This window comes from Limanda limanda, chromosome 1 (assembly GCF_963576545.1).
Source record: "Limanda limanda chromosome 1, fLimLim1.1, whole genome shotgun sequence".
NCBI lineage: Eukaryota > Metazoa > Chordata > Actinopteri > Pleuronectiformes > Pleuronectidae > Limanda > Limanda limanda.
The window spans coordinates 36,892,574-36,917,523 of NC_083636.1; the positions used below are offsets into that span (position 1 = coordinate 36,892,574).

At 40.1% G+C, this 24,950-nt stretch overlaps 3 protein-coding genes across 3 annotated transcripts in view; all 3 read left to right on the forward strand.

Annotated features, from left to right (window-relative positions):
- The first annotated feature begins 4,342 nt into the window (after nt 1-4,342).
- On the forward strand, nt 4,343-6,790 carry pus1 (pseudouridine synthase 1). The gene is made up of 6 exons (XM_061073862.1): nt 4,343-4,622; nt 4,762-4,988; nt 5,071-5,208; nt 5,526-5,628; nt 5,837-6,537; nt 6,638-6,790. Exons 1-6 carry the CDS (start codon nt 4,559-4,561, stop codon nt 6,668-6,670), a joined length of 1,266 nt encoding a protein of 421 aa, XP_060929845.1. The 5' UTR covers nt 4,343-4,558; the 3' UTR covers nt 6,671-6,790.
- Nucleotides 6,791-7,762: 972 nt separating this feature from the next.
- On the forward strand, nt 7,763-12,226 carry noc4l (nucleolar complex associated 4 homolog). Its single transcript, XM_061074617.1, has 15 exons — nt 7,763-7,918; nt 8,021-8,141; nt 8,974-9,080; nt 9,485-9,592; nt 9,746-9,895; nt 9,975-10,077; nt 10,170-10,204; nt 10,290-10,340; nt 10,431-10,542; nt 10,660-10,720; nt 10,829-10,939; nt 11,069-11,232; nt 11,412-11,494; nt 11,633-11,746; nt 11,923-12,226. The coding sequence occupies exons 1-15, from the start codon at nt 7,766-7,768 to the stop codon at nt 12,040-12,042; spliced, it is 1,593 nt and encodes a 530-aa protein (XP_060930600.1). The 5' UTR covers nt 7,763-7,765; the 3' UTR covers nt 12,043-12,226.
- A 3,504-nt stretch (nt 12,227-15,730) lies between these two features.
- rimbp2a (RIMS binding protein 2a) overlaps nt 15,731-24,950 on the forward strand; it is a 56,353-nt gene continuing 47,133 nt past the window's right edge. Inside the window, exons 1-2 of the mRNA XM_061077962.1 lie at nt 15,731-15,868; nt 23,168-23,311. Coding sequence (XP_060933945.1) covers nt 15,731-15,868; nt 23,168-23,311 — 282 coding nt within the window. The remainder of the gene's footprint in view (nt 15,869-23,167; nt 23,312-24,950) is intronic.

Here is a 24,950-nt window from a genome sequence, read left to right on the forward strand (position 1 = left end):
CTCTCTCTCTCTCTCTCTCTCTCTCTCTCTCTCTCTCTCTCTCTCTCTCTCTCTCTCTCTCTCTCTCCCTCTCTCTCTCGCGGTTCCATTCATTTATATGTCCCATTTATAAAATATAAATGTGTTATATATATATATTTCAAGAATTATGTAGCCAAAAATTAAACTAATTGTATATTCAAAAAGAGAGTTTAATGTCAAATGAGATGCATAATATAAAGAATTAAATGTGTCCCACACGGTGATTCCTTTAAGGCGTCAGAAGCCAAGGTTTGAAACTAATAGGTTATTCTCTAACAATAGGTTTTTAAATAATGTTAAATTGATTGATTGATTGATTTATTTAAGCCTCGGAAGACACATTGAGGGATAAGACCCTCATTTACAATGGTGCCGAGGGTACAATAAAAAATGTTGATACATTAAAATACATTAAAAACATTGAATAAATAGGAATGAAATAAATATGCATATATATATATATATATACACAGTAATACAAGGTATAAAACAATTCGTCAATAAAATACTATGGCCAAGTCAACTAGCAGTTACAGTCACTGCAGGAGAAGTCAGCTGTACTTGAGACCAGACTCGAGAACTCCGTCAATGAAACAAATGAGCACAACTTTAAAGATTTTTGGACCTCATTCCAAATGTAGGGTGCTTTATCCAGTATCTAAAATAACTTTTAAGTAAGGCTGTCAAATATATGTAGTGAAGTAGAAAATACAATCGTTTTCTCTGAAATGTGTATCAAAAGCATTATAGAATAACACAGACACACACAATAAAGTAAATCAATGTATGACAAGATTACACACTGTCTAAAAACAGGATATTGTTTTTCTTTTGTCCACTGACATTGAACGACCCCTCAGACGTATCTGGTGTCGCTGTATAAAGAAGTTCAGTCTCCAGCGGTTACAACAGTGAATGCTGCTTCTTTAGCCAATTGTTCATCTAATCATGTCATATATAATAATTCCTCCTTCCAGAGGGTCCAAACCATTTCTGTTACTATATGTTAGCTACATTTTGCTACTTAAGTAGGACTGTATCGTTATGGAGTATTTTTACATTGTGTATTTGTAGTTTTACTCAAGTAAAGGATCTGAATCTTCCATTATTACACATTCAGCCCCTATGCTCAGTAACAGAAGAAGGAATATGCTTAAATTACTATAATTCACCATAATAAAACTGTATAACCAAGGCAAAAACTTCATGAGCTTCTTATTTTTTCATTGTTTGATGTAAGATGTTAATTAATCCCAAACTCCCCCCACTTTCAGCCAAAGGCCTTGTACCCATCTCTTTTTTGTCTTTGTCAATGTTATCGGAACTGTCTTTGTAAAACACCAGTCTCTGTTGGACTGACAGAGCAACCTGTGATATAACACAGTCAGCCTTATCATCGGTACTCTTGGCTTTTCCTCCATCCTTTATGCAGCACGATATCACTATAGTTTCAAGAAAATATGAAATGAGAGAATGATTGTAATCTAGGGAGCAAAAATAATCTTTTAAACAATTCAAATGAAAGTCCCCAGACAGTGAGATATCATCCGTGTGAGATGAGTTGCTGCCCACACTATCTGCTGTCTATCTGAACGACAAGCTATTTTCAGACACTGTGACTAATGTGTGCTGCCACAGTCCTGTTCATTGACAAGGAAATTTTCGCCTACAACTACGCAGAATGGCTTAAAATTAGAATAGAAAAGTGCAGTGAATGAGAGCCAGCATATAGCAGGTTGTACAGCAAGTATTACTTTAATACACTGACTACACTATAACTATATATGTATTTCACAAGGATCTAAGGTCCAAATTTTTCCTTAAACTTCTGTAATATCAGTTGTTATACTGAATTTTAATAGGCATCTCGTCATTAAAACAAAACGTTCATAATTAGGAAGTCGTTTTTCTTCCTGCACCCTACAAATATGAACTTAGATGTTAGTTCTAATAATGTTAAATTTCAACCTTTGAGAGTCCCATTCTGTTCTTGACGATTTAGATTTTCAGGAGACGACTATTTTTTGACTGTAGTATACAAACATATTTGACCTGAAAACTCACATGACACATCATGTGACTGGATCACACTAGTGTGACCGTCGAATCCTGAGTGTTCAGTCCTGCAAATGCATTTTTAGAAGCACATGATCCAAATTATAGCAATCTGAAAATATCTATGGGACATTTTCCTGTCGATGAAAATAAAAAGTTTCTATTGCTCGGGTTCTGACTTCCACCAAAATAGAGGGACTGATTCATGCTGATTCATTCTGTAGAACTGCGCCGTTTAAGAGTGAAATGGATGCAAAGGCAGGGATATTCTCTCTTTGCAGTATAATTCATATGCTGCATATTTCATACATTATTTTCTCAGAAAAGTTCCATTGACTTGTACAGCATGTAGGGTTTTTCTGTTGTATAACTCCGCCAGCAGGGTATCATCTTCTGTATCAATGAGGACGGCTTTTAATTAATTATTTTCTCTGTTATATGTGGAGGCAGGAAACACAAGCAGCGATGTTCTGTCCAATCTGACCAAGCTTCTCCTGTCCCTGAGTTTTTGTGAGCTCAGACTGCAGCAGCCAGCTCGATGTGGGAGTATACAAGCTGAGTGTGAGCTTTGCAGGAAGGTATAACTCAGTTTTAGAAAAGCTTAATAGCTCCTTAGGCGGCCGCATCACTCTCTTTAGAGACTGCAGTCAGATGCTCAGCCTTCATTTTTTTCTGTCGGACTTAAAGAGGAGACGACAGAGAGCTTGATCACAATGCTGGCTGTGTTTATCTTTGACTCCAGGGCAGGGATTTCTGCCTGTTCACAAAAGACCCCAGTTTTCATATCATTAAAAGGATGTCTTGATCATCACAAATATGTAAATAATTGTTTATTTCCGAAAATGAAAATAGTAGTTTTCTATTCACCAAGCTACAGGACTTCCCCCTTTTCCTTGGGGACTGTTTCAGGACATCTGAAGGGAATAATATAATATTCACGTGCAAACTGAAAAACATTAATAGCTTTTATCTAACACTTAGCCATGTCCCTATTTGCTACCATCAAAGTAGAGTTAGTTTCTCATTCAGAATCACCATCATCTTATAAGATCAACATTGATTAGAAAAATAGGGGATATGCCCTTCTGTGATATAAAGGATTGTGGCAACCAGAAGACTTTTCCCATAACAAGCCTATGTTTGGCTCTGGGTTTCCAGCAGAAAACTGGTTGATCCCCTTATAAGGTGCTGTGAATACAAAAAAAAAACCCTGGAGCACACTGTGAAGCCATCCCAGGATGAGAAGGTTAAAGATTTAGCCTGTTGGCAACCAGTCGTCCTTCATGTTGCGGTGACCTTGAAGAAGACGTAAACACCTCTGCGACAACACCTTCCTGATTTGACTGCAGAGTTTACCCTCATGCATGACAGTTACATGAGTCACATAATGATATGTTGCAATGACGGCTGACACAGTGAGACATCTTTATATGGTCTAAAATGGTGGTGAAAGGCATGTGCTCTGCATCATGTTTTTTTGTTTTTTTTAACATTTTAATAACATGCTTCTTTATTTACAGTTCCGGTTGCCTGATTAACTCGTAAGAAGGGTTCAGGTGAAGTCTACAATATGATGATTTGATCAAAGGTGACAACAACCTCTGGATTGGATAGGAGATTATAACAGTGTGAACTGAAGCCTAGATTATAGATATTAGTTAAAGCTTAGCCGATGTTTGAACCTGAAACTAGTTGTTGTTCTTGAAATCCATCAGCAAAAGTCTTAGTAGTAAATTTCCCTCTAAAAATAAAGCTATGCGGTCAGAACAGAGATCATCCACATTTAGATAACTTTGCATTTGAAACCTTATCATCCAAAGCAACTGCACGATTCTGTTTTTGTGATTTTGCTGCACTCACATGGACAAAAACTTTATTACATTGTAACATTTTTTATAAATGATCTGTAAATTGTTTTTGGCTGACTTTAGTTGAGCCTATTGTTTTTCGTAACCTCTAAATTCCTCTTAAATATAGAAACATAAAAAGAACATTATTATCAACTAGTGGAATGACTTTCATAGCATAAGTCCTGTTAATTTACTGCTCTCCAGCTCTCACTATTTACGAAATATAACAAAATAGATTCTGAAAGGTTTAAATGATTCCCCTCTGGTGTTATAGTTGTGAAAAGGTCATTTTAAATCGGGAAAAAAAATGAAATAAAAAATTGCCCCATGTCTCTTTAAAAAACGGTTCTACGGTGACGCAAGCGGAAACGAGAGCAGGAAGTATCGCGATATCTGCACGCGGGGTCAAAGTTAACACATCCCTGTAGCGACCATGTGTATCCACCACTGTGTACAACGCGTTATTCGTGAATATTTATAAATACGGTCCCTAGACTTGAAGTGTAAAGACTGACTTTACGTACGCAAATTAATCCAGCGTGAATCTCCTGCTCTTCTTCGCTCGCTTCATCTGAAACTCCAGCTCTCATCGTGTGGCAGCAGGTTTCCCGATGATGGCTTGACAACGTGACATGTTTACAGTCCGACCCGCGGTCAGTGCCTTAGTTAAACACTCACAAACGATACAGACAAGAGGTGAGTTCACAAGAAACCATTTCAAGAATCATCTCCAGTCTCTCTTTACATGTGTCAGGTCGATTTGGGGCACAAAGTCTTCGCAGACCTTGGTGCTTTGTCTGTACGTCCATGTGACAGAGAGCTGTTCTCTCTACAGGTGGTTTTTATAATCTCTGTTGCACGATGACTGAATCACCAAAAGACGAAAACACAGCCAAGCTGCTGAAAAGAGCCAACGAGGCAAATGGAGACTCGTCTGAGAGGCTACAGGCTGCAAAGAGATTGAAAACAGAAGGGGAGCAGGCTGACGATGAGAAGAAATATCCTAAAAAGAAAGTGGTGCTTCTCTTGGCCTACTCGGGAAAGGGCTACTATGGCATGCAGGTACACACTGGGGCTCTCGCTGTTATTTATACGAGCTTTATTTCCTTACGTGTGGCTAAACGTCAGGAATTCTGTGTTTCAGAGGAATCCTGGAACCGCTGAGTTCAAGACCATCGAGGGCGATCTGGTCACTGCTCTTGTTAAATCTGGCTGCATTCCTGAAAACCACGGTGATGACATGAAGAAGATGTCTTTCCAAAGATGTGCCAGAACAGATAAGGTGAGGGTTTATTAATTATCTACAGAACTTGTACATTTTTTCTGTCAAACGTGTCTTTGCAAGTCCATTGAATTGAATTGAACACCTTTTTATTTGTATTTATTCATTTTTGCCATGGATTTTGTGCAGCATGTTTTCAGCTGTGATCTGAATCATGCTGCCTCACTGACCATTTGTCATCTTCAAGTATGCTGTAATGAGACTAACCATTAAATGTTAAATAAACTGGTTTAAAAAAGCATATCTGCATACATCACCAGTACTGTTTCATCATCTTGACAAAGGCTGTTGGTGTTTATCTCTTTGAACCGGCTCAGGGTGTGTCTGCTGCCGGCCAAGTCGTGTCGCTAAAGCTGCGGCTGATGGACGACGTCATGGAGAAAATCAACGAGAATCTGGCAAAGCAGATTAGAGTTCTAGGTGAGATATCGGTTCACTTATTTCTTCGTGGTTGCTGAATTTCATGTTATGAATATAATGGTAAAATGTCGACATTATAAATGCTGAAGGACATAATCTGTGAGTGAAATTAAGTCAAGGTGTTACTCAAAATCCACTTCACTTGGTTTGAGTTTGGCTGTTGGCTGTTGGCATTGACATTTTGTGTTTTTTACAATTGCCTCCACAGGTCTTAAACGGGTGACCCAGGGTTTCAATTCCAAAAACAACTGTGATGGTCGCACTTACTCCTACATGCTTCCAACTGTGGCCTTTGCCCCAAAAGACTTGGACACAGGGAACCCAGCAGCCTTTCGCCTCGAGCCAGGGATAATTCAGACAGTGAACCGTCTGTTCGCTCTGTACAAAGGAACCCACAACTTCCACAACTTCACCTCCCAGAAGGCTCCTAGCGACCCCAGCGCTCGCCGCTACATCACCGAGATGACCTGCGGGGAGCCGTTCATCCGCAGCGACTCGGAGTTCGCAGAGATCACCGTGCGAGGCCAGAGCTTCATGATGCACCAAATCCGCAAGATGATTGGCCTGGTGATTGCGATAATAAAAGGCTACGCGAATGAGGAGGTGATAGAGCGGAGCTGGGGACAGGGGAAGGTGGATGTGCCCAAAGCTCCAGGACTGGGGCTGGTGCTAGAGAAGGTTCACTTTGACCGCTACAACAAGCGCTTCGGAGGGGACGGGCTGCACGAGTGCTTAGAGTGGGACGGCGAGGAGGAGCTAATCAAGGCTTTCAAGGAGGCTCACATCTACCCCACCATTGTTGAGACGGAGGGCCAGGAGGGCTCCATGGTCAGCTGGATGGCCACACTCCCTATCCACGACTTTGAAGGGACGGCGAGTGGTGCTCAAGACGCTAAGGACCAGAAACAGGTATCAAAGAAACAGCTTGCCTAAAAACACTCATGTTTGATATAAAATTATGTATTTTTTTCAAATGTATTCAAATTGATGGTTTCCTCTTTTTCCTCAGGACAATGCAGATGAAGGAAATGACACAGATTAGGTCACGTCTGCTGAAAGAGTCATGAAAATATAATTTTTTCGTTTGCTGAACTTTAGCCTTATTTTGGTCGAAATTTCCATCTTCCAAGACTGATGTTTTTTTAGTGGGTTTAAATCTATCTTTTACAAATGTTATTAAACATATAAAAACCTGATAATGAGACTCTCTGTTCTTTATTCAAGTGATTGTTCTTCATTGATAATGTCATTGTCAAACCAATGCGAATGCCTGTATAATTTGTTCAGTGATGGCCCCTGCAAAGCATTTTCATTAAACAACAGGAAGGGCTTTGATCGATGTGGTGTGATAGTAGGCACATGGGCCACTTCTGTATTTTTTTCTTGTCAGATACCAAACATTTAATCAAATGAATAATCTAGCAAGAATTTTTTCATGACCATTTTCTTTTAAGTTGTATTGTCAGCTCAGCTTTAATTTTTTTAATTGTATGTGTCAGTAATGGTCAGGAAACATACAAAAAACCACACGCGTTTGTATCAATGAATGAGAAGATTTAATGTCTTTTACAATTTCAAGTGAAGAGACAGAATCAACTGAACATTTACCTTGAACAGGCTCAAGAGGTCACAGGACTAGGGTCAATAAAAGGTCAATAAACACTCATTATCTCATAATCTGTCCATAGTATGTTAACTTTAAAAGTTATTTTATGTTTTCAAAGTAATTGTGTTGATGGAACTCAATGAAGACTTCAGATAAATGATGCTACAGAACAGAGCTGTGCCCCAAATTCATCACAGAGATGCGGAGGTTGTGACATGAGCTGAACCTTCGCCCTCCAGTCACTAGGAGGCGATACAGCAAATATATGGTTTGCACTAATGTCGCATTCAAAACCTGACAAAGTGTAGTAAATTACGGTTCCCATCGATCGCCGATACTACCCTAGTATATATAGAGTGTGGCAATTTAAAACCATCAAGCATTTATGTAAAACATGATGAAATGTTTTAAACTACGAGTTTGAATTAAAACACAACACGTATAAATTGCGTGCCAGTTACTCTCCACGTTGTATTGATGGGTTGTTTCCTATTCTTGAACTGTGACGTGAACGCAGCATCGGCGAGTAACATGGCGCCGACCAGAAAGCGCAACGTGAGTTCCTTAAAATCAACAGAACAACGTGTAAAAACTGCTAAAATCCAGCTGGACGGCAAAGTGGAGCAGATCCTGGAGAGCAGGAAACATGCGAACGATGTTTTCGACCTTCTGGAGTTTCTTCAGGTAAATAAACTTGTCTGTCGGAGGATCACAGCTGAACACGCTGGGTAACGTCACAGCAGCTTTTAGCTCCCGAGGTAACTTTGAGTTCTTCTGTGTTCGCAGTCAGAGAAAGAGAAGGATGTCATCAGTGCTGTGGGTTCCTGCAGTAAACTGTTCTGCAGCTTGCTGGAGAGGAAGGACCTGTTCATGGGGAAGCTGCCCGGGGAAGAGGAGGCGCTGAGCGGTGAGTCTGACCTGGGTGTTCCTGGTTATGAGCCACAATCTCTAGATACATTAGAGCAACACTGCTGCACCCACAGTTCATGAGACTGCTGGGATATCACCTGCAACTGTAGCTGAAGACATGAGTTTATAAAACAACACATAAACTTGTCTACTCCTCTGGGTTTGGCCTTTCTGGACATCAGACAATCAATCAATCAATCAAATTTTATTTGTATAGCCCATATTCACAAATCACAATTTGTCTCATAGGGCTTTAACATGGTATGACATCCTCTGTCCTTAACCCTCAGCAAGAGTAAGGAAAAACTACTAAAAACCCTTTTTAACAGGGTAAAAATATGTAGAAACCTCAGAGAGACACATGTGAGGGATCCCTCTTCCAGGACAGACAGAAGTGCAATAGATGTCAAGTGTAAAGGAGAACATCATCCAGATAAAGGTTTTAGCAGCAATGATGAGGGTTAACATTTTGAAGGATAACTTCAATACTATATGTCCGCAGTCCTGCTGCAATCATAGTCTATGGTCAGCAGCCAGCAGGATCATGATCCACAATCAAGATCGGATTTCACTATAGTCCACAGTCATTGTCCACTGCCGCCAATTAGGATCCATCATCAGCTGCCACCTCGGTTGTGGTCCACCACGGAGACAAGGACTTTAGAACATTTCTATTCAAACCACAGCATTAAAAAGTGTATTCTGACCTGCCTGTTGCTGTAACAACTGAATTCCCCTCGTGTCTGGATCAATAAAGTCTTATCTTATCATATTTCATATTTAATTCTTCCATATCACATGCTCATTCCTGTTTTCTTGTCTTTTCCCAGGAGGGTATAGTCCCGAGGAGAAGTACCGCATCTTCATGAGACACCGATACAACAGTTGTGTGGAGATCCTGCTGGAACATCTCAGCCACGAAGCTCACAGCGTCAAGGTGAGTTGACTGATAACAGAAGGAAGATGCACAGGATAACTAACCTTCCCTCACAGGAAGTAGAAGCAATGTGATTGTTATATTGTGATAGGTATTGATTTGGTTTTATTGCCCATCCCTGGTAGTACACACGAGTAATTTAATGCAAAATGCAGTAACTACTACTTTTTATGCCAACTTCCTGGTGATTTATGTATCTTCTTGAGTCATCACCATCTTTTTCAAATGAAAAAATATATAAATTATTCACTTCAAGTTGGTTTATTATTAGTGCTTGAATTCCACCAAAGTATTGTTATAGTATAGATTAGATTCTTGGCTTTTAATCTCTTTATTGCCATGACCCAAAAGTCAAGTCTTGTAACCAATTAATTTCTAATGCTGCATAAAATGGTTATTTTTAGGAGACCGCTCTGTGCTGCCTGATGAAGTTCGCTGCAGGAGAAGGACAACATCCTCTGGAGGACTTGGACTGGAGTGAACATTACACCTTCCCGAGAGAACTCATCCAGGTTGGATAATATGTCAAACAACCCCCAAGACATGAACAATTATATCTTATATCTTGATTATGATTTATTTATTAGTACATTTGTGTTTTCAATATTGTTTTTGACCGTTGTCACAGGCGTCTTCTGACATTTTGGTTTTCTTTCATGGTTCAGACAGTGATTGACAGACTGCTGTCCAAAACTGCAGACAACTCCCTGCTGATCTCCAGTTTTCAGGAATTCATTGAGATGGAGGACGTACGTTATTACGCCATGAGCTCCATTCGTGACTGTGTGGGGAAAGTCATGGACAAAAACAAAGGGGTAGGAGAACTCTGCACGCTTGTTTATTGTCATCACATCGAATATGCCGAGTTAACATTACTTGTCTTGTTCCTGTAAGGCCTTGATGCCCGTGTTCCAGAACAATGCGTTCACCCTCATGTCCAACATCAGCATTCCGAGCCAGGAGTCGGAGCTCACCAACTTTATGGTCAAACAGGAAGGTCAGCAACTGTTTTCACTTTGTATTAATGTCCTTGTTTAAAAAGAAAGTTATTCTAGTGATTTAATTATTGTTATTATTATTTGCTTTCAGCTAAGCATGAAGACTGGAAAGCTGCCAAACTCACTGTAAGTCCATCTTTAAAATCTGACCTGCACGTTTCTGTTTGTGATGTAAATGTCACTGAATACAATTTTAAATATTTCTCAACAGGAGCAGAAGCGTGTGTTTGAGAGGATGTGGCTCGGCTTTCTCAAGTACAAGGTAAATATCTAAACTGCACAGTTTTAATTTTTTTGTTCTTTGTACACACCTATAATGCTGTTTGTTAATTTAAAAATTTCTGATTTGCAGTTGCCGAGCAGCATGTATAAAAACATTTTGGTGATTCTTCATGACTCCATCTTGCCCCACATGAGTAAACCCACGCTGATGATTGACTTCTTGACTGCTGCCTATGACGTCGGTAAGTTGTGCACGTGGAGTAGTAAAGACAATGAGTACTACTAAAGGCATTTATCACACCTGGTCAACAGGATGTAATATTAAGATATAATGACATATTTTTATATCTCCATTGAAGGTGGAGCCATCAGCCTGTTGGCCCTCAATGGCCTTTTCGTCCTCATTCATCAACACAACCTGTGAGTACTATGCCAAATTAATAAACTACAATAATACTAAGATGCAAATCTGACCATAAAGACCAACATGTTTTTACATAAACACTAAATGTTTTTTTTTTTTTTTAGGGATTATCCTGATTTCTACAAGAAGTTGTATAATCTGCTTGAGCCCTCAATCTTCCACGTGAAGTACAGAGCACGGTTTTTCTACCTAATCAACCTCTTCCTTAGCTCCAGGTAAGATCACTCACTCGGTCTGTGTTGTTAAAGTTGTTTGCATCTGTATGCTTGCCAAGGGAGATTTTTAAAAATTCACCAAGCACCTGTACAGTATTAACTTGTGTGAGTGTGTGTACTTGCCTGCAGTCACTTACCAGTGTATCTAGTGGCAGCCTTTGCCAAGCGCCTGGCCCGTTTGGCTCTCACTGCACCACCTGCAGCCCTCCTCATCGTGCTGCCCTTCATCTACAACCTGATCCGTCGCCACCCGTCTTGCAGAGTCCTGATTCACAAGCCCAACACAGAGGATGGTGGGTGTCAGCCTCTCACTTTGTGATTTGGATTTTATCTGTCTATTAAACTGTTGGGTTTAGATGTTTTTAGTCGCTCAATGTATTTGTTAAATTCTAACTTTAATGTACTGTCCAATCTTCTTCTATGAACCAAGAAGCATTTTAGGATATATGTATCTTTCTATTCATAATGACAGAAACTCCGGAGGACCCATATCTAATGGATGAAGAGGACCCTGCTCAGAGCTGTGCCTTAGAGAGCAGCTTGTGGGAAATTAAGGTGTGTATGTGGTGCTTTAGGATTCACTCATTAATCATCCATGACACTCACTGCAACTTGCTTGTTACTGGCCACAGTTTTTCTAAGTCATAGTCTGGTTTACAGAAGTTTTCATTTTTCCTCTCTGCTTTTCTACAGACTTTGCAGCAGCATTACCATCCTGACGTGGCCAAAGCTGCCTTGATGATCAACACGCCCCTTTCAGCAAAAGAGGAGGACATCACCGATGTGCTGGAGTTGACAACGTTTGAGGTGATGTGACACTTCAACGTTTGTTTCTGTAGTTGAACTGTCTTGTTAACAGTTGCACAATAGTCTCTCTGAGTACATACAAACAAAATGGAAGTTCACTCATCTATTGATGTGAATATTAATCTTAAGTTTGTCATCTGAGTAGCTAGAATAATGTCTTGTGTTCTCATCTGCAGCTGATGGAGAGAGACCTGAAGCAGACCCAGACCAAGACTGTCCCACTGGAGTTTGAGACTGCCTCACAGTTACTACAAGGGGGAGGAGATGTGTTAGGGCAGCACTTCTGTCTGAATTAAAGAGCTTATATTTACAATGTAGTATCACAGTTTAGACTCAACTGTAAATCTGGACACACTCTCCTTCAGAAATCATAAATCATGAATGCCCTTTTTAGAGCAACGACCGGTGAGAAGACAAACTGAATTGTCTCTGATCTGGAGTTTTTCTTCATGACCCCTAATGTCCTAAATGTTTGACTGTTTTTCATGAATAAAAACATTTTTCAAAGCTCATTGTTGTCATAAATGAATTGCACAGTCCATAATGAGCAGATTGAAGCCTATTCAACGCTCTGGCTCTACAGTGTGTCTTTCTGGTTTATTGTTTTGTGACACATTCATGACACATTCCCTGCCAGTCACAATGCCTAGGCAACAGCAGCAGCAGCCTGTTAAGATAAAAAAAAAAAAGTCCAGCTAAACTCAAATTCATACACATTTGATGAGATTAAGGGTAAGGTTTGACTTCTGTGTAGAAAGTTTACAAGAAATATGATTTGAAATGAATATGTAGTGTATTTATATAAAATTTAAGATAATCTGATTGGAAGCGAATTTATAGTGTAGGCTATTTATATTAAATGATTAAAATAGATAAATAATCATGTATATAAAATAATAAAGGCTAATCTAATTTGAAATGAACATATATTGTAGAGTATGCATATCAAATCATATTAGCTCCTCCCACCACGAGTGCAACATACGAATCAGGAAGTCAGGAGACCTTTTGCGCATGCGCACTTCTCAGAGGAGCTAATTGGACAAAGTGGAAACACCTGTGCTGCTTCTTTGTGACGCCACTTTAAGTTTTAGTTTCGCCACAAAACAAAGTGACAAAGTTTAAATTAACTAGCAATGGACGATAGATTATCTGAATGTATCAGAGTTAGAAGAACTCATGGAGAATCGTCATCATCACTGTCCTGACACCACTTCTCTCTTGCCACCATGATCTCAGGTGAGAGGCTCTGAGGCTCAAACGCTCTTTTTGTTATTTCCCGTCCCCTCTTGTGCAGTTCACATTCCCTCCTCTCGCTAAATGACCATATGGCTCCACAGCAGGCAGCCCCGTGAGAGCAGGAGGAAATAAATCTGAATCACGGCTTTGTAAAAAAAGAGCAAAGTCATAGCAGGGAGAGAAGCTGTTCAGTTTATATCCAGACCGACGAGGAGCGACGCACATTTGAAGCCATGGAAGCCAGAGAGTCTGCAGCTCAGATCAGCTGTTTGTAAACATTACGAGTTATAGTCTATTTTCTTTTTTTAATATTGTTGTAGGGTTATTTTTAGGACCACAGATGGAGACATGGCACCAGACTCTGCCAAAACTGTGAAGGTGAGGATGCTGCGGGACAGAGCATCACTGTGATGAGGAGAGGAGCTGACAAACCTCATTAGACAGGTAATCATCTTTAATTCTTTCGCATGACAAGATACTCCAACCATTACATCTTTAGATATACCTCCTCCCTGCAAAACTGCAGTTTTTCAAAGTTTTCTGTAAACTTGCTGAAACTTGTCCACGATGTGTTATTGTAATATTTATGTTTTAGGTCAATTTTGTTACTTTAGGTCTTATATTTCACTTGTTCTGTGCTCCTCTTCATGTAATTGCTGACGTCCACAGCGTTCACTCAAATGCTTGTGAGTAGCTTTGCTCTGCTTGTGCTCACCCTATGGGCTTTCACTCAGATGTTTTGTTGCTTGGAGAGACTTCTTGTGCTCCAGCTCCAGCTCTTCTCCTCACGATCGCTCTGCTTCTCTGTGCTTGTGAAACATCTTTCTCTCAGATTTCTCAGAAACGTGATATCGGTACATCCTGCTCTCAAACCACGCTCTTGAACAAAGATGGGACGAGGGCAAGATTTCCCTCACATCATGAATCATACTCCAAATGGAGTTTGGTTCAGGGATCCAAAACCACTCACATCTGCCACTGAGTATATCATTCAGTGCAAGGGAACATTTTATAATTTGTTTAAAAATAATGATGCCATTAGTGGACTCCACTTGTCCCTATGTGCCATGTAAAATGATATCGCTCTTTAATTAGCTACGACTAATTAGAGCTCAATTGCAAATAGTTCAACAATAAAGAGACGTTTGCTCAGAGTCAAGCTGAGTCGACTACGCAGGGGTCACAGCAGTACTCTGCTGATGTCTTCAGAGGGAGATGACAAACCAAAACAAAGCAGCCATATTGGGAAATTAATCACAGTAATGGATTGATAGATTAATTAATAGGTAGATGGCAAATGAGAGAACCCATGCAGGCCTGGATAATGACGTAGGCACGGCTCTCTCCGCTCACTTTGATAAATCTGTGAGCGAGGCAGAGAGAGGGAGCTCTGGCCGCTCTGCAGGTTCAAGGAGGTCTTGGCAGGATGGGACATTTCTGCATAAATCCACAGGACTCCCCGAGTTTTGTTGTTGTGTCTGTCTCCCTCCTCCACAGTCCCCTGCGAGGAAATAGAAGCTGTCCAAGGTGAGTCAGCACAGAGAAGCTGCCTGAGCATTTGGCTGAGGCTCAAAGAGAGGAAGGACACGAAAGATGATTAATTTCAAATTTGTATTCTGATACTAACGAGGACAAAGCAAATCACTCTTATTCCTTTTGTCCATTAATTATTGATATTTTGTTGCTGCAAATATCAGCTAAGTTTACATTTAAATTAATATTTTTTTAATATGACCTTTTTCTGTTTATTTTAAAACGACTGCATGAGTATTAAAGAGAAAACACATGACTGGAATCAGCTGTTGAGTTTTTATTATAATGCAGCGGTGGAGTCGGATGAGTCAAATCTCCTGAAGTACAAGCAGCATTAACCTTCTTAACCGTGTGTGTAACTTGTGCATAGTTACTGCGAATCTGGGTATCCTGTGTGTGTGTGAGTGTGTTTGCACAAAGGTACAAACAGGTCAACATAGATGGGGGTGGGGGGGGATTTGAGGACTGATAAAAGCTGATGTTTTTTCCACGCTTCCATCCCCTGTCATTATTTTGTTGTGACACAGTAATCCTCTCTTATGTAACTGAGTGGAGCTCACTCGCCCTCTCTGCGATCACACGCAAACACACACGGGCACATATATGAACTTATTAAACTTCCCACTCTGCACCCACCAATACATGAAGGTGACGTGATAGAGGGCGGAAAAGTGATTTTACTTAACTAGATGTGGCAGATTTCGGTCACAATAATGAAGTTAAAAGAAAATTTAAAGCAACAAGTAAACAGACAATTGCCACATTTTAATTTCTTTTGTAAGTGCAGTTCCATGTTATATTGAAATCTGTTGTCATTTTAGAATTTGTAAGCTTGACAATGGAATGAGATTTGAATGAAAAATCTTTTATTGTAATTTGAGTACACAAACAACTGAAGGAACTGACACACAACACTTTGTGGAAGTTTTTCATGCTCTCAGTATTTGCACAGTGCAGTAGTTTTGCAAAGTTAAAAGTTAAATATAAATAAACTGTTGTAAACCTCAGAAGTATTGCCAGTTTTTTAAAACGCATATTACTGTTTAAACACCGAGTGTATTGAATATGTATTAATTGTAAAAAAAATGTTTTTGCGTATGTCCGTTGTTAATTAAGTGTAGAGTTTGTGTGTGGAGGTGTGAGGAGAGTGTGAAGTTTGCAGTGTGGCCTCAGTGTGTGTAATGTCTGGTTGTGTGGGTTTTGCAGGTGATAATGCGGGATCACACGTCTGGTGCTAATGTGGAGGAAATGCTGAGACAGTCTCAGATGGAGCTGCAGTGGATCCAGAGACAGCTGGCCATAATCGCTGCCAGAAACGTACACCATCATCACCTGCACAGCAAGGCCAAGGTACTGTGGTACCACACACGGCAGGCCTGTGTTACTACTACTGCTACTACAGCTAAGTCTAGTGAGCTTGTCAAATGAAGCGTCACATTGAGTCAGAAGCTGAACGTAAGCTGTGTATTGGCTGCATCAGTGATTCATAAGCTTAAATACATTGTTGATAACCGATTAGATATTAATCTAAGGCAGAAGGCCTTTAATAGTAAATACCACCTCATATTCCATTTGAGCAATAATCTGTGTCCTCAATTACATAAAAAATTATTGATTTATAATTATGTCCTCTGTGTATGGGTTTGTGTTCCTACAGTCCTGAAACTAACACAAAACTGACGTCTGTTGCTGCAAGGAGGGAATCTGGGGATTCAAATTTATGATTTGAAAAAAAGTAACATCTGCTCGGTCTAATCTGATTTTCATTACACATCATTGTGACGTAACATGAGAGAACTCTTTTTAGAGATTTGAGCTGTTCACCACAGTTTGTCTCCATTATATCACAGAACTTGACTCATGCAATGCCCTGTATTGTGTTATTGGCATCTATTTTAATAAAATACATCAAACCTGTATGAATCATAAAAATAAGAGCTACATAAATTCTAGCATTACTAGAAAAAACTTAAACATTTTCTACAGCACGGGTGAGAATGATATTATGTTGAATTTCATTGCTGGAAAAGTCTCTTCTGGATTTGTTTTGTGGACAATCACCAGGTGAATGTTGTTTAATCTCATTCCAGCTGTGCACAGTGGTTAAGTTTTGTGTGTAAACACAAATCCATTGTTTTCAATCATCTGCTACCTTACCTGACCCTAACAAATGTTCATCTGCCTGTTGTTTTTAACTCTTCCTGTGATGCCAGGTTTTTGGGAGCTTTGATGAAAACCAAAACATTGTTTCCCGATTTAGTTTGGTTGCCTCGAACTAAGCATAGAATTCTACTTGTAAAGTAGTAAGTAATATACGTAAATAGAATGTACGTCCATGCAAATTTAAGAAAGATTTGAACAAATTGGATCATATTTTACACTGAAATAAGTAAATAAATAATAATAATAATAAATAACTAAAAAAAATTTAAACACACCAATTTTGTGTTTTATAACTAAATTAGATATAAAATGTAATATCAAAACCAGGTGTCTTTACAATCAACCAATGACGCCATCACAAGCCTTTTGCAAATATGACCAGGAGAGGACAGCATCCTTCAATTCCACCACGTTGAGAATGAGACTCGGCCGTGATGTGTTTCAAAGCTAACGGCTTGTTTAAATAGTTAAATGACTCTTTGCCTTCAGCTATTTGCATATTTAAAGGGGTCACTGCATATTTCTGTCCAATCCAGTTTCCCTCTGCTCCTGAACAGCAGTCTCACAGGGCTTCATATCATGCCTGGAAACCAATTCACTGTGAGAGTAATGCATCTACCGTAAGGATGGGAACAGACAGTGAGCGAGCGTTGCTAGGGAACAGAGTGGAACAGAGCTTTCCTCTCTTCGCTCTCCCCACACTTAGTGTCTCTCTCTTTCTGTCCTCTCCTCCGTCCTGTGCCCCCGTCCCAGTGTTTAACGGAGAGCAGCGACTGACTGGATGCACTGAGCCACTGCTGCTGATGTAACCTCACTAAAACTACCGCACTGATTTAATTTGAGTCCCCTGATCTGGGATTTAGAGAAGGTGAAGAGAGCAAAGGGATGCTTGTACGCGAAGCCTGTCCAGGAACATGATGGCGTGGATTTGATTTCATGCCAGAGGAAAGTTAAATTACAAGTCGTGATGCGAGGGAGAAGCAAAACGACTGAAATTTAGAGGGAGATAAAGGAGCTTTATATCTACTGATGTAAGATGGAGAGATGTATTGATCCCTGCTTCTGTCAGCAAAACAGAAAATCATTATCTCTGTCGGCGTAAGACACGAGGATGTTGAAACGTGCACTGCTCTGCTTCAGGAATATATCCAGAGAGATATCTTTCATGTTATCTATGATATGATTTGCACGTCATCACTCAACAGACTCACACAGCCCGTTTAATTGAAAGCTATCACGTACGCCTGTGTGCTTTTTTCTCTTTTTTTCTCTCTTCTTCCTGGATGTGTGACGTTTCTGGCCAGTCGAAAGGCCGTGCACACGTCTGCGTATGAGCGAGACAGAAATAAGGGAGGGGGTGTATTTAAAGCACGACTGGAGGCAGGAGAGAAGGCGTTAACACAGTCGAGGATGGAACCGGGGGAAGTGTGTGAGAGTCACGTGAAGCCACTGTTGCTGTTTCTGCTCTCACTGTGAGGGTGAGACCTCCAGTCTGCTACAGCTGCGACCAGGCAAGCTGTTAAAGCTGCAGAGTGGAAACGCCGATTGCGACAGCACACATAGGCATGCAAACGCCGGCGTACACGTGCACACGCACACACGGACGTGTTGCCTCCGCCTTCAATGCCAGCTTGTGATGTGACGTGAAGGGAGGAGAGTCATTTTGGGACAGAGTGGGTGCTGCCTTTAAGGTAGGGACATCGTTATTATTTGTATCAGCGAAAACGTTGTCCCACACCCTCTTTTTCAAAAAGATTTATGTAGCAGATTTTTTATGACTCAACAGACACCAATGATACATTTGATGCTACTGCAGCTGCTGTGATTCTCTATATGATGCATCTTGGGATGCATGAAACAACATGTATTCACTGTTAGGAGCAGTGGCTGGTGAGTGACAGTGATTTTATTTCCCTCCTGAGTAGTTAAGTGTAAATTTATAGCTCTCTGTCTGAATCCCCCTCTATGTTAAATCGAACCCTTACACTGGACAGGCATCGTTTTATAAGCTAGGAAGGATTGATTTTATTTTGTTAAATCTGTTTTAATGGCAGGTCAGTAGATGGACAAACCCCGGCCGAGTGCATCAGTATTTCACTCACACACCAGATGGCGTTAGGACAATCTCTTTAAATTGCACCTAGTCAGAATAAGATTACCTTTGGGTATCCTGGTGGCTTGGTTGACTGAGCACATGCCACTTAACCACAATGCCCTTGGTTCAAATCCAGCCACCACATGCTGCCTTCCTAATCCATTCTACTGTGTCCCTCCACCATAAGTCATCCACCGAAGCAGAACTACCATATAAAGATAGTATTTAGTGAGCCGATGAATAAATAGACACAGCATTTGTCTGTCACTGTGAATTAAAAATCTGTAGCTATTAATTACTGCAAAAGTGGAAAGGGGCCTTACCGTGCAGTAAAAAGCCCCTATTACATAATTATATGCTGTGAGATCTTGATAACTACCCACATGATCAGCTTTACTTAATAAACTGTTGTCCCAGCCTCCTCTTGTTTCCACAGTCATGTTTGAAAAGGATTATTCATTCAGCGTTTTCCGCCATTCAGATAATTCAGATATTAACTTCCCTGTATGTTTTTTTAATTTCCTAAATAAGTTTGCATAGTTGTTTATATTTGAAGGAAGCACAATTCAATAAAAGTCTTAAAAATGTTCAAATATAATGTGCAACTTCTTAAAAATGTTTAGGTATCATTCCTCTCATGCTACGTCCATCACCCATGCATAGTTTGTAATGTCTGCATTGTAGTAACTGAAAACTAGTCTGCTTACACCCTGGTCAGAATATATCTTGGTACACTCTCCCTGGCTGTGGAAAAGACTATGGATACCTACTGTCTCTGCTTGAAGTGTAGTGGTGTTTGATGGATTATTCTAGATGTGGCTACTTTATTTTCGCTCACGGTGAAGGGTAATTAATTCTTGGACTCTGATATTCCTTTATATCTATCAAAATTGACGTGGGTCTTAAATTTCATTCACAAAAAGTCTGGAATTTAACCTAGTAAAGTAATAGGGACTTCTATTAGCCCAGGTCAAAGCCCTTGTGTCTGGTCTGCTGCCTCTGAGCTGACACCTGGTGCTGTTCATGGTCTGGACCTCTGTATTCTTCGCGAAAGGAAATAAAACATCTTGCATTGTCATTGAAGTTAAGACATTGAATTGAAATGTCTACCTCAAACATTTGAGTCTTGGACTGGCTTGGAAGTTGGTCTCCATTAGAGGCCGGCAAATCCCTTCATTGTTTGTAAAATGCTGTCAACCTTCTTACCTCCAGTCAAAACCTCATTTGTTGCTCAAATATTCTTCTACAGTGAATTTTTGTTTAAGTTAGAAAACAGCTTTTTAATATATAAAAAAAAAAACGGACGTATATTTATTATGACTGGAAATGGGGACCAAGCAATCTTTAATAAACTGCTCTCAGCATCCCTGACTCAAAGCAATTTATATGATTTTTTTTTTGGTGAAAGATGTTTGCAAGGAAATGATTACTTTTTGTTTGTAAGCTCATCCCACTGTGAATATGAAAAGAAAAATCTAATGATAAACTAAGAGTCAAGGTATCTGCCTCAGCGTTTTCATATGACCATCCACAGTGGTGTAGCTCTGTAACAGAATTTTTGGGATGAACACAAGCCATGAAGCCTATAAAACAATTACAATGCCTGGTATAATAAAGAAAATATAAAAATCAGGATGCATTAGCAAGATTTGTAGTTTGTAATAATGGAAATACTTGTAGTACACCTTCTACCTGTCCACACTGAAGTAAAAGGCTGGCTTTCCAGAAGTGTTTGAAAAGTGCTGAATGGCCTGGAAATATTACTCTGCAACTTTTCCTCTGTCCCTTTTAATCCCTCAGCTTCTGCCTCACATTCAGCAGGAGGTGATGTCAGAACTTCCTGTGTCGCACGAATGCGTCACGATTCCCATCTTTGACGCAGCTCCTGTCAGAGCAGCTTTGGCAGCTCCCTCGGTATGAGGATGACGTCTCCGACGTGGACGGCACAATTAGGGCCTTCTGCGATTCGGGGGGTGGTTGCAGTTGCAGCCTCCAGATTTGGGCCATTACTCATCCTGACTGACTGATTTGGGCACTGAACTTTATCATGTCTAACTAAAGCCCTTTTCACAGCCTGTTTAATGCAGTATAATGTTGCACCTTTATTCCGCATCACCATTCTGTACAAACAGCAGAGGCAGATATCTGTGTTAAAGGGACACGTCCTGCTGCTATATCTGTATACGTTTAAAATCACTCACAAGATCAGCGTTACGCTGGCTTGTTTGGTTCAGTGTAAACAATAGATTTTGTATAAAGATCGACGACTTGACCATTTTCCCAAAGGTCAAGTCAAAGTGGCTCGCTGCAGAAGAGGTCATAGATCTCGCCTCTTATGGGACATGAACTAATCTAAAGTACAGTAAAATATATAAATCTTTTTACCAGATGGTTTCTGTCAAAGTCTCATTTTGGTTTTAATTGTCTATTTGATGCATCATGATTGACAGCTTAGATTAACTCAGAATTGGTTGCGTGTGGACCTCGATGTCGTGGCTCCATCTCCTGATCTCTACTGTACAGACTTCGACCACAGCTGAACAAGATGGCAGCAATTGTATCTGGTATATTTTGGCTTAATGTCGGAATAGTGGCAGGAAGTAGAGACTCGTCATCCATCTTATGTTGTAAACAAGCAAAGGCAAACATTATAATATGATTTTTTTTTGTATTTTTGCTTACAATGTCTTTAGTACTGTAAATCTTTTTATGAGCACATTCATGTATTGTTCTGGTCTACCTTACTTATAAATCGATTTTCACAAGGATACGGGTATTGCCTTATATCTCCTTCTATAACTCAATGTGTGTGTGAACAACCAACAGGAGGGGTTGGCATGTCTATCCATCTGTTTTTGGAAAGTCCAGCATGTTACACTGGTGGGTCTGTCTGAGGGCTTCTCTGCTTGGCAGCTCTGCTGTATTAGCAGGTGGATCTGGCTGTCTTTCTGTCTGCTTGGCAGGTTCATCATACTGGCTTTGCTAGCTTTTTCTGTCAGGGTAAACTGATATCTTGCCTGGAAATTTGTTTTTTAGTATTTGTTTTGTGGAGGAGGGCAGTCTGGCTTGCATTCAGAGGATCTGGTTGTTTGATGTGCAAGTTCTTTTGTGGACCTGACACGATACCAAATGTTCTGTTAACATGCTAATTGATATATAAGAATAATAAACTGCTGTTGGAGCCATCTGTTGGACTGTCAGGTTACTGTTGGACTGTTACTGCAAGTCAAAGTGCTCAAAGGGAACAATGGACTGACTCTTTCACCCTCTCCTTAATTTTCCTCTAAATGGAAAAGGGTAATTCAGAGGGAAAAAGTGAGTGAGGGCAGGGGATTTTAGATTGTAGCTCTGCAAATTGTTTCCATTTCATGCATTTATATCACTCAAAGCAGACTAAAGTGGAGCATCAAATTCAATTTTTAGATTAACTTGGGGAGGAGTTTTTTTTTTTTTTGCTGACACAAAACGGAAAAGTGCATCCTTTTATCCTAGAGGGGGATGTTTTAATTTCTGGTTGCACAGGCAGAGTTGCATGTCCTAAATCAGCTTCCCCCTACCAATCCCTCTGTTATCTGCAACACAACAAGTGCAGTCCTAATCCAAAACAACTGTGAAAAGTGGCATGAAGGAAAGACTAACTTGAGCAATAAAAGATAATCTTCTCCCTAACCCCTCGCGTGAAGCTTCCAGCCTGCCTCTTGCAGATATGCAGTTTATTTCCATGGAGAATTCAAGCGAGTGAAAATGCATTTTCAAAAGACGACTCCACTCCATCAAGGAATTTTTCGAAGGAGAAAAACACTGACTGGCAATTTCCTCTGAGCTTCCAAACTTGTTGCTGTAGCAGCTTCATTTTAAAGTCTGTTAATCTTTTTCTTGGGTCTGACCCCGCAGGATGGAACTAATACCTGAGTACATCAATGTAAGCAAGATTGACAGGAGACCTATGTCCTTTTTTATGACTTCTGCCAAGGAGGTAATGTTTTCTACTGTTTGTTAGTTAGCAGGATTAATGCAAAAACTTTTATACAAATATTCAAGGTCCCCAGAGGACAAATTCTCATGCGTTTGTTGATCCTCTTGACTTTTTCTATTTGCATTTATAAAGTGAAATATCTTTTGGAAATAATTGTAAATTCATTTTGCTTAGTTGCCAATTTGAAAAGGCTAAAATGCTTAACCAAGATGGTGAACAGGGGCACGTTATACCTGTTTAGCATTAGTATGTCAGCACTGTCATTGTGAGCATGTTATTGTGCTGACATTAGCATTTCGTACTCAGTAGGTAAAACCTCCGAATTCCATTAGCATGGCTGTATAAAATGAAATGTATAATGTTGCAAATATTAGAAATTTCTTTTTAATTATACATTTTTTATTTTGTCTTTCAGTTAAGGTATGAGGTTTCATCCCAGCAAGCTACCGGCCACTCGGTCCAATCTGGGAACCGTTTTCGTCTGCTGGAGGAGAGAAACCGAGCTCTGAAGCTTGAAGTCACCACGCTTCGCCAAGAAAAGCTTCAATATAGGAAACTGGTAAACTTCCTACTTTCAGCCAGACACTCGCATCTATTTCTGGGCCACTCTTGGCTGTTCAAACACTCCCCATCTGATAGGACCTTTTTTTTATTGCCTGCAAACACCAGATGAAAATGATGCGAGCGCAATATACATATTTACTTATGACTCTCCTCCATATTGGAAACCATTAAGATTTTCTTAGAATGTCAGTAACGCTATACTCCCTGTTGCAGTTTATATTCTTCAAGGATTCAACTGTTAACTCACATATACGCACACACTTGTTGTTGGTCTTGCACACACGTGGTCATGTGTAATGTGGTGTGAAATGGATGAGTAGGGGCGTGTTGTTTGGTCTGTATGTCTTGCACGAGGATGTGTGTTTTCAATGCCACATATATTTGTTTGGCCTGTATGTTCATGCATGCATTTGTGTGTGTGTATATAGTAATTTTCTATGGAAGCCTCCCCCAGGTAGTCTCGGATGGCAAGGCGTGTGAGCCGTTGTCTTGGCAACACGCCCATTTGTGGACAGACTGGCAGAGGGGAACTGACAGAGTATAATAGCTGCTTCAGTCATAAGCCTCAATGAATAGAAATTATTTTCAGTTTCATAGAGGGAGAGCTTTTATTTGCATTCATACAACCTTATATTGACAGTGTATTGACACTTTTCCTCCGTGATGTGATGTGTACAGCGGTTCATATTTGAAACACTCGTATCGACAGAGACCAAATCACCATTGGTAAAACTTTCGTTGTATGAGTGGAGAAATGTTAACAGTTAAGATCAACCGTATTCTACGCTGTTGCAGTAAAATCTATCCGTTAAACCATTGTGTAACTCGCCATTGGCTCTTGGTCTCATGTTGGCATCATGACGGTGCATCTCTGTCACATATTGTGAGAATGAGTACATCACAATTTGTAATAAGGTTGCAAAACATGCTTGAGTAACACACTGACTCATGATTTAATGCCGGATGTATCACGACTGGCTGCTGCTCACTGTTATGTCACTATTACTTTGTGGTTAGTCACTAGGTTATCAGTTAACACCTGCTTATTCACAGTCACCGCAAATATTCACAGATATGCTGCTAAATTTAATATGCACGGAAAAAGCGACATTACGCCTCCATGCGTCTGAAAGCAGAACGGTACCCTTTTCTGATTCTCAAGATTTTTTTTTTCCATGAATTGAATCGTGATGAGTCATACATTAGTTGAGCATTACTTATGCATGTGCCCTATTTATAGTGTTAACCATAATCCTGCTGCAGCCAGAGGGTTAGTGTATGATCACAGCATCTTCTAAATATCTTAATGCTATATGTTAGAGCATGAGGTAGTAAGTATTTTCACCTCATGCCTGTTTTTATATTAAGACAAGAGTGCTAGACCAGGCTTTCAGCTAAAAGCCGATAATCTACCACCTTTTGCATTTAATCGTTGTCAAGTCACTGAGGATGATATTCATGGGGCATTTCAGCCGCATTCTCCTGTCAGTTTCTTCCATTTCATTTATTTTGCTACAAAAATGGCAAGAAAACGCACTGAGAAGGTGGACTTCCTAGAAAAAAAAACGAAAAGCGTTGCCTGGAAACAATCTCTGATGGACAGTTGAAGAAAGGTACCGTAGGTAAAGAATGAC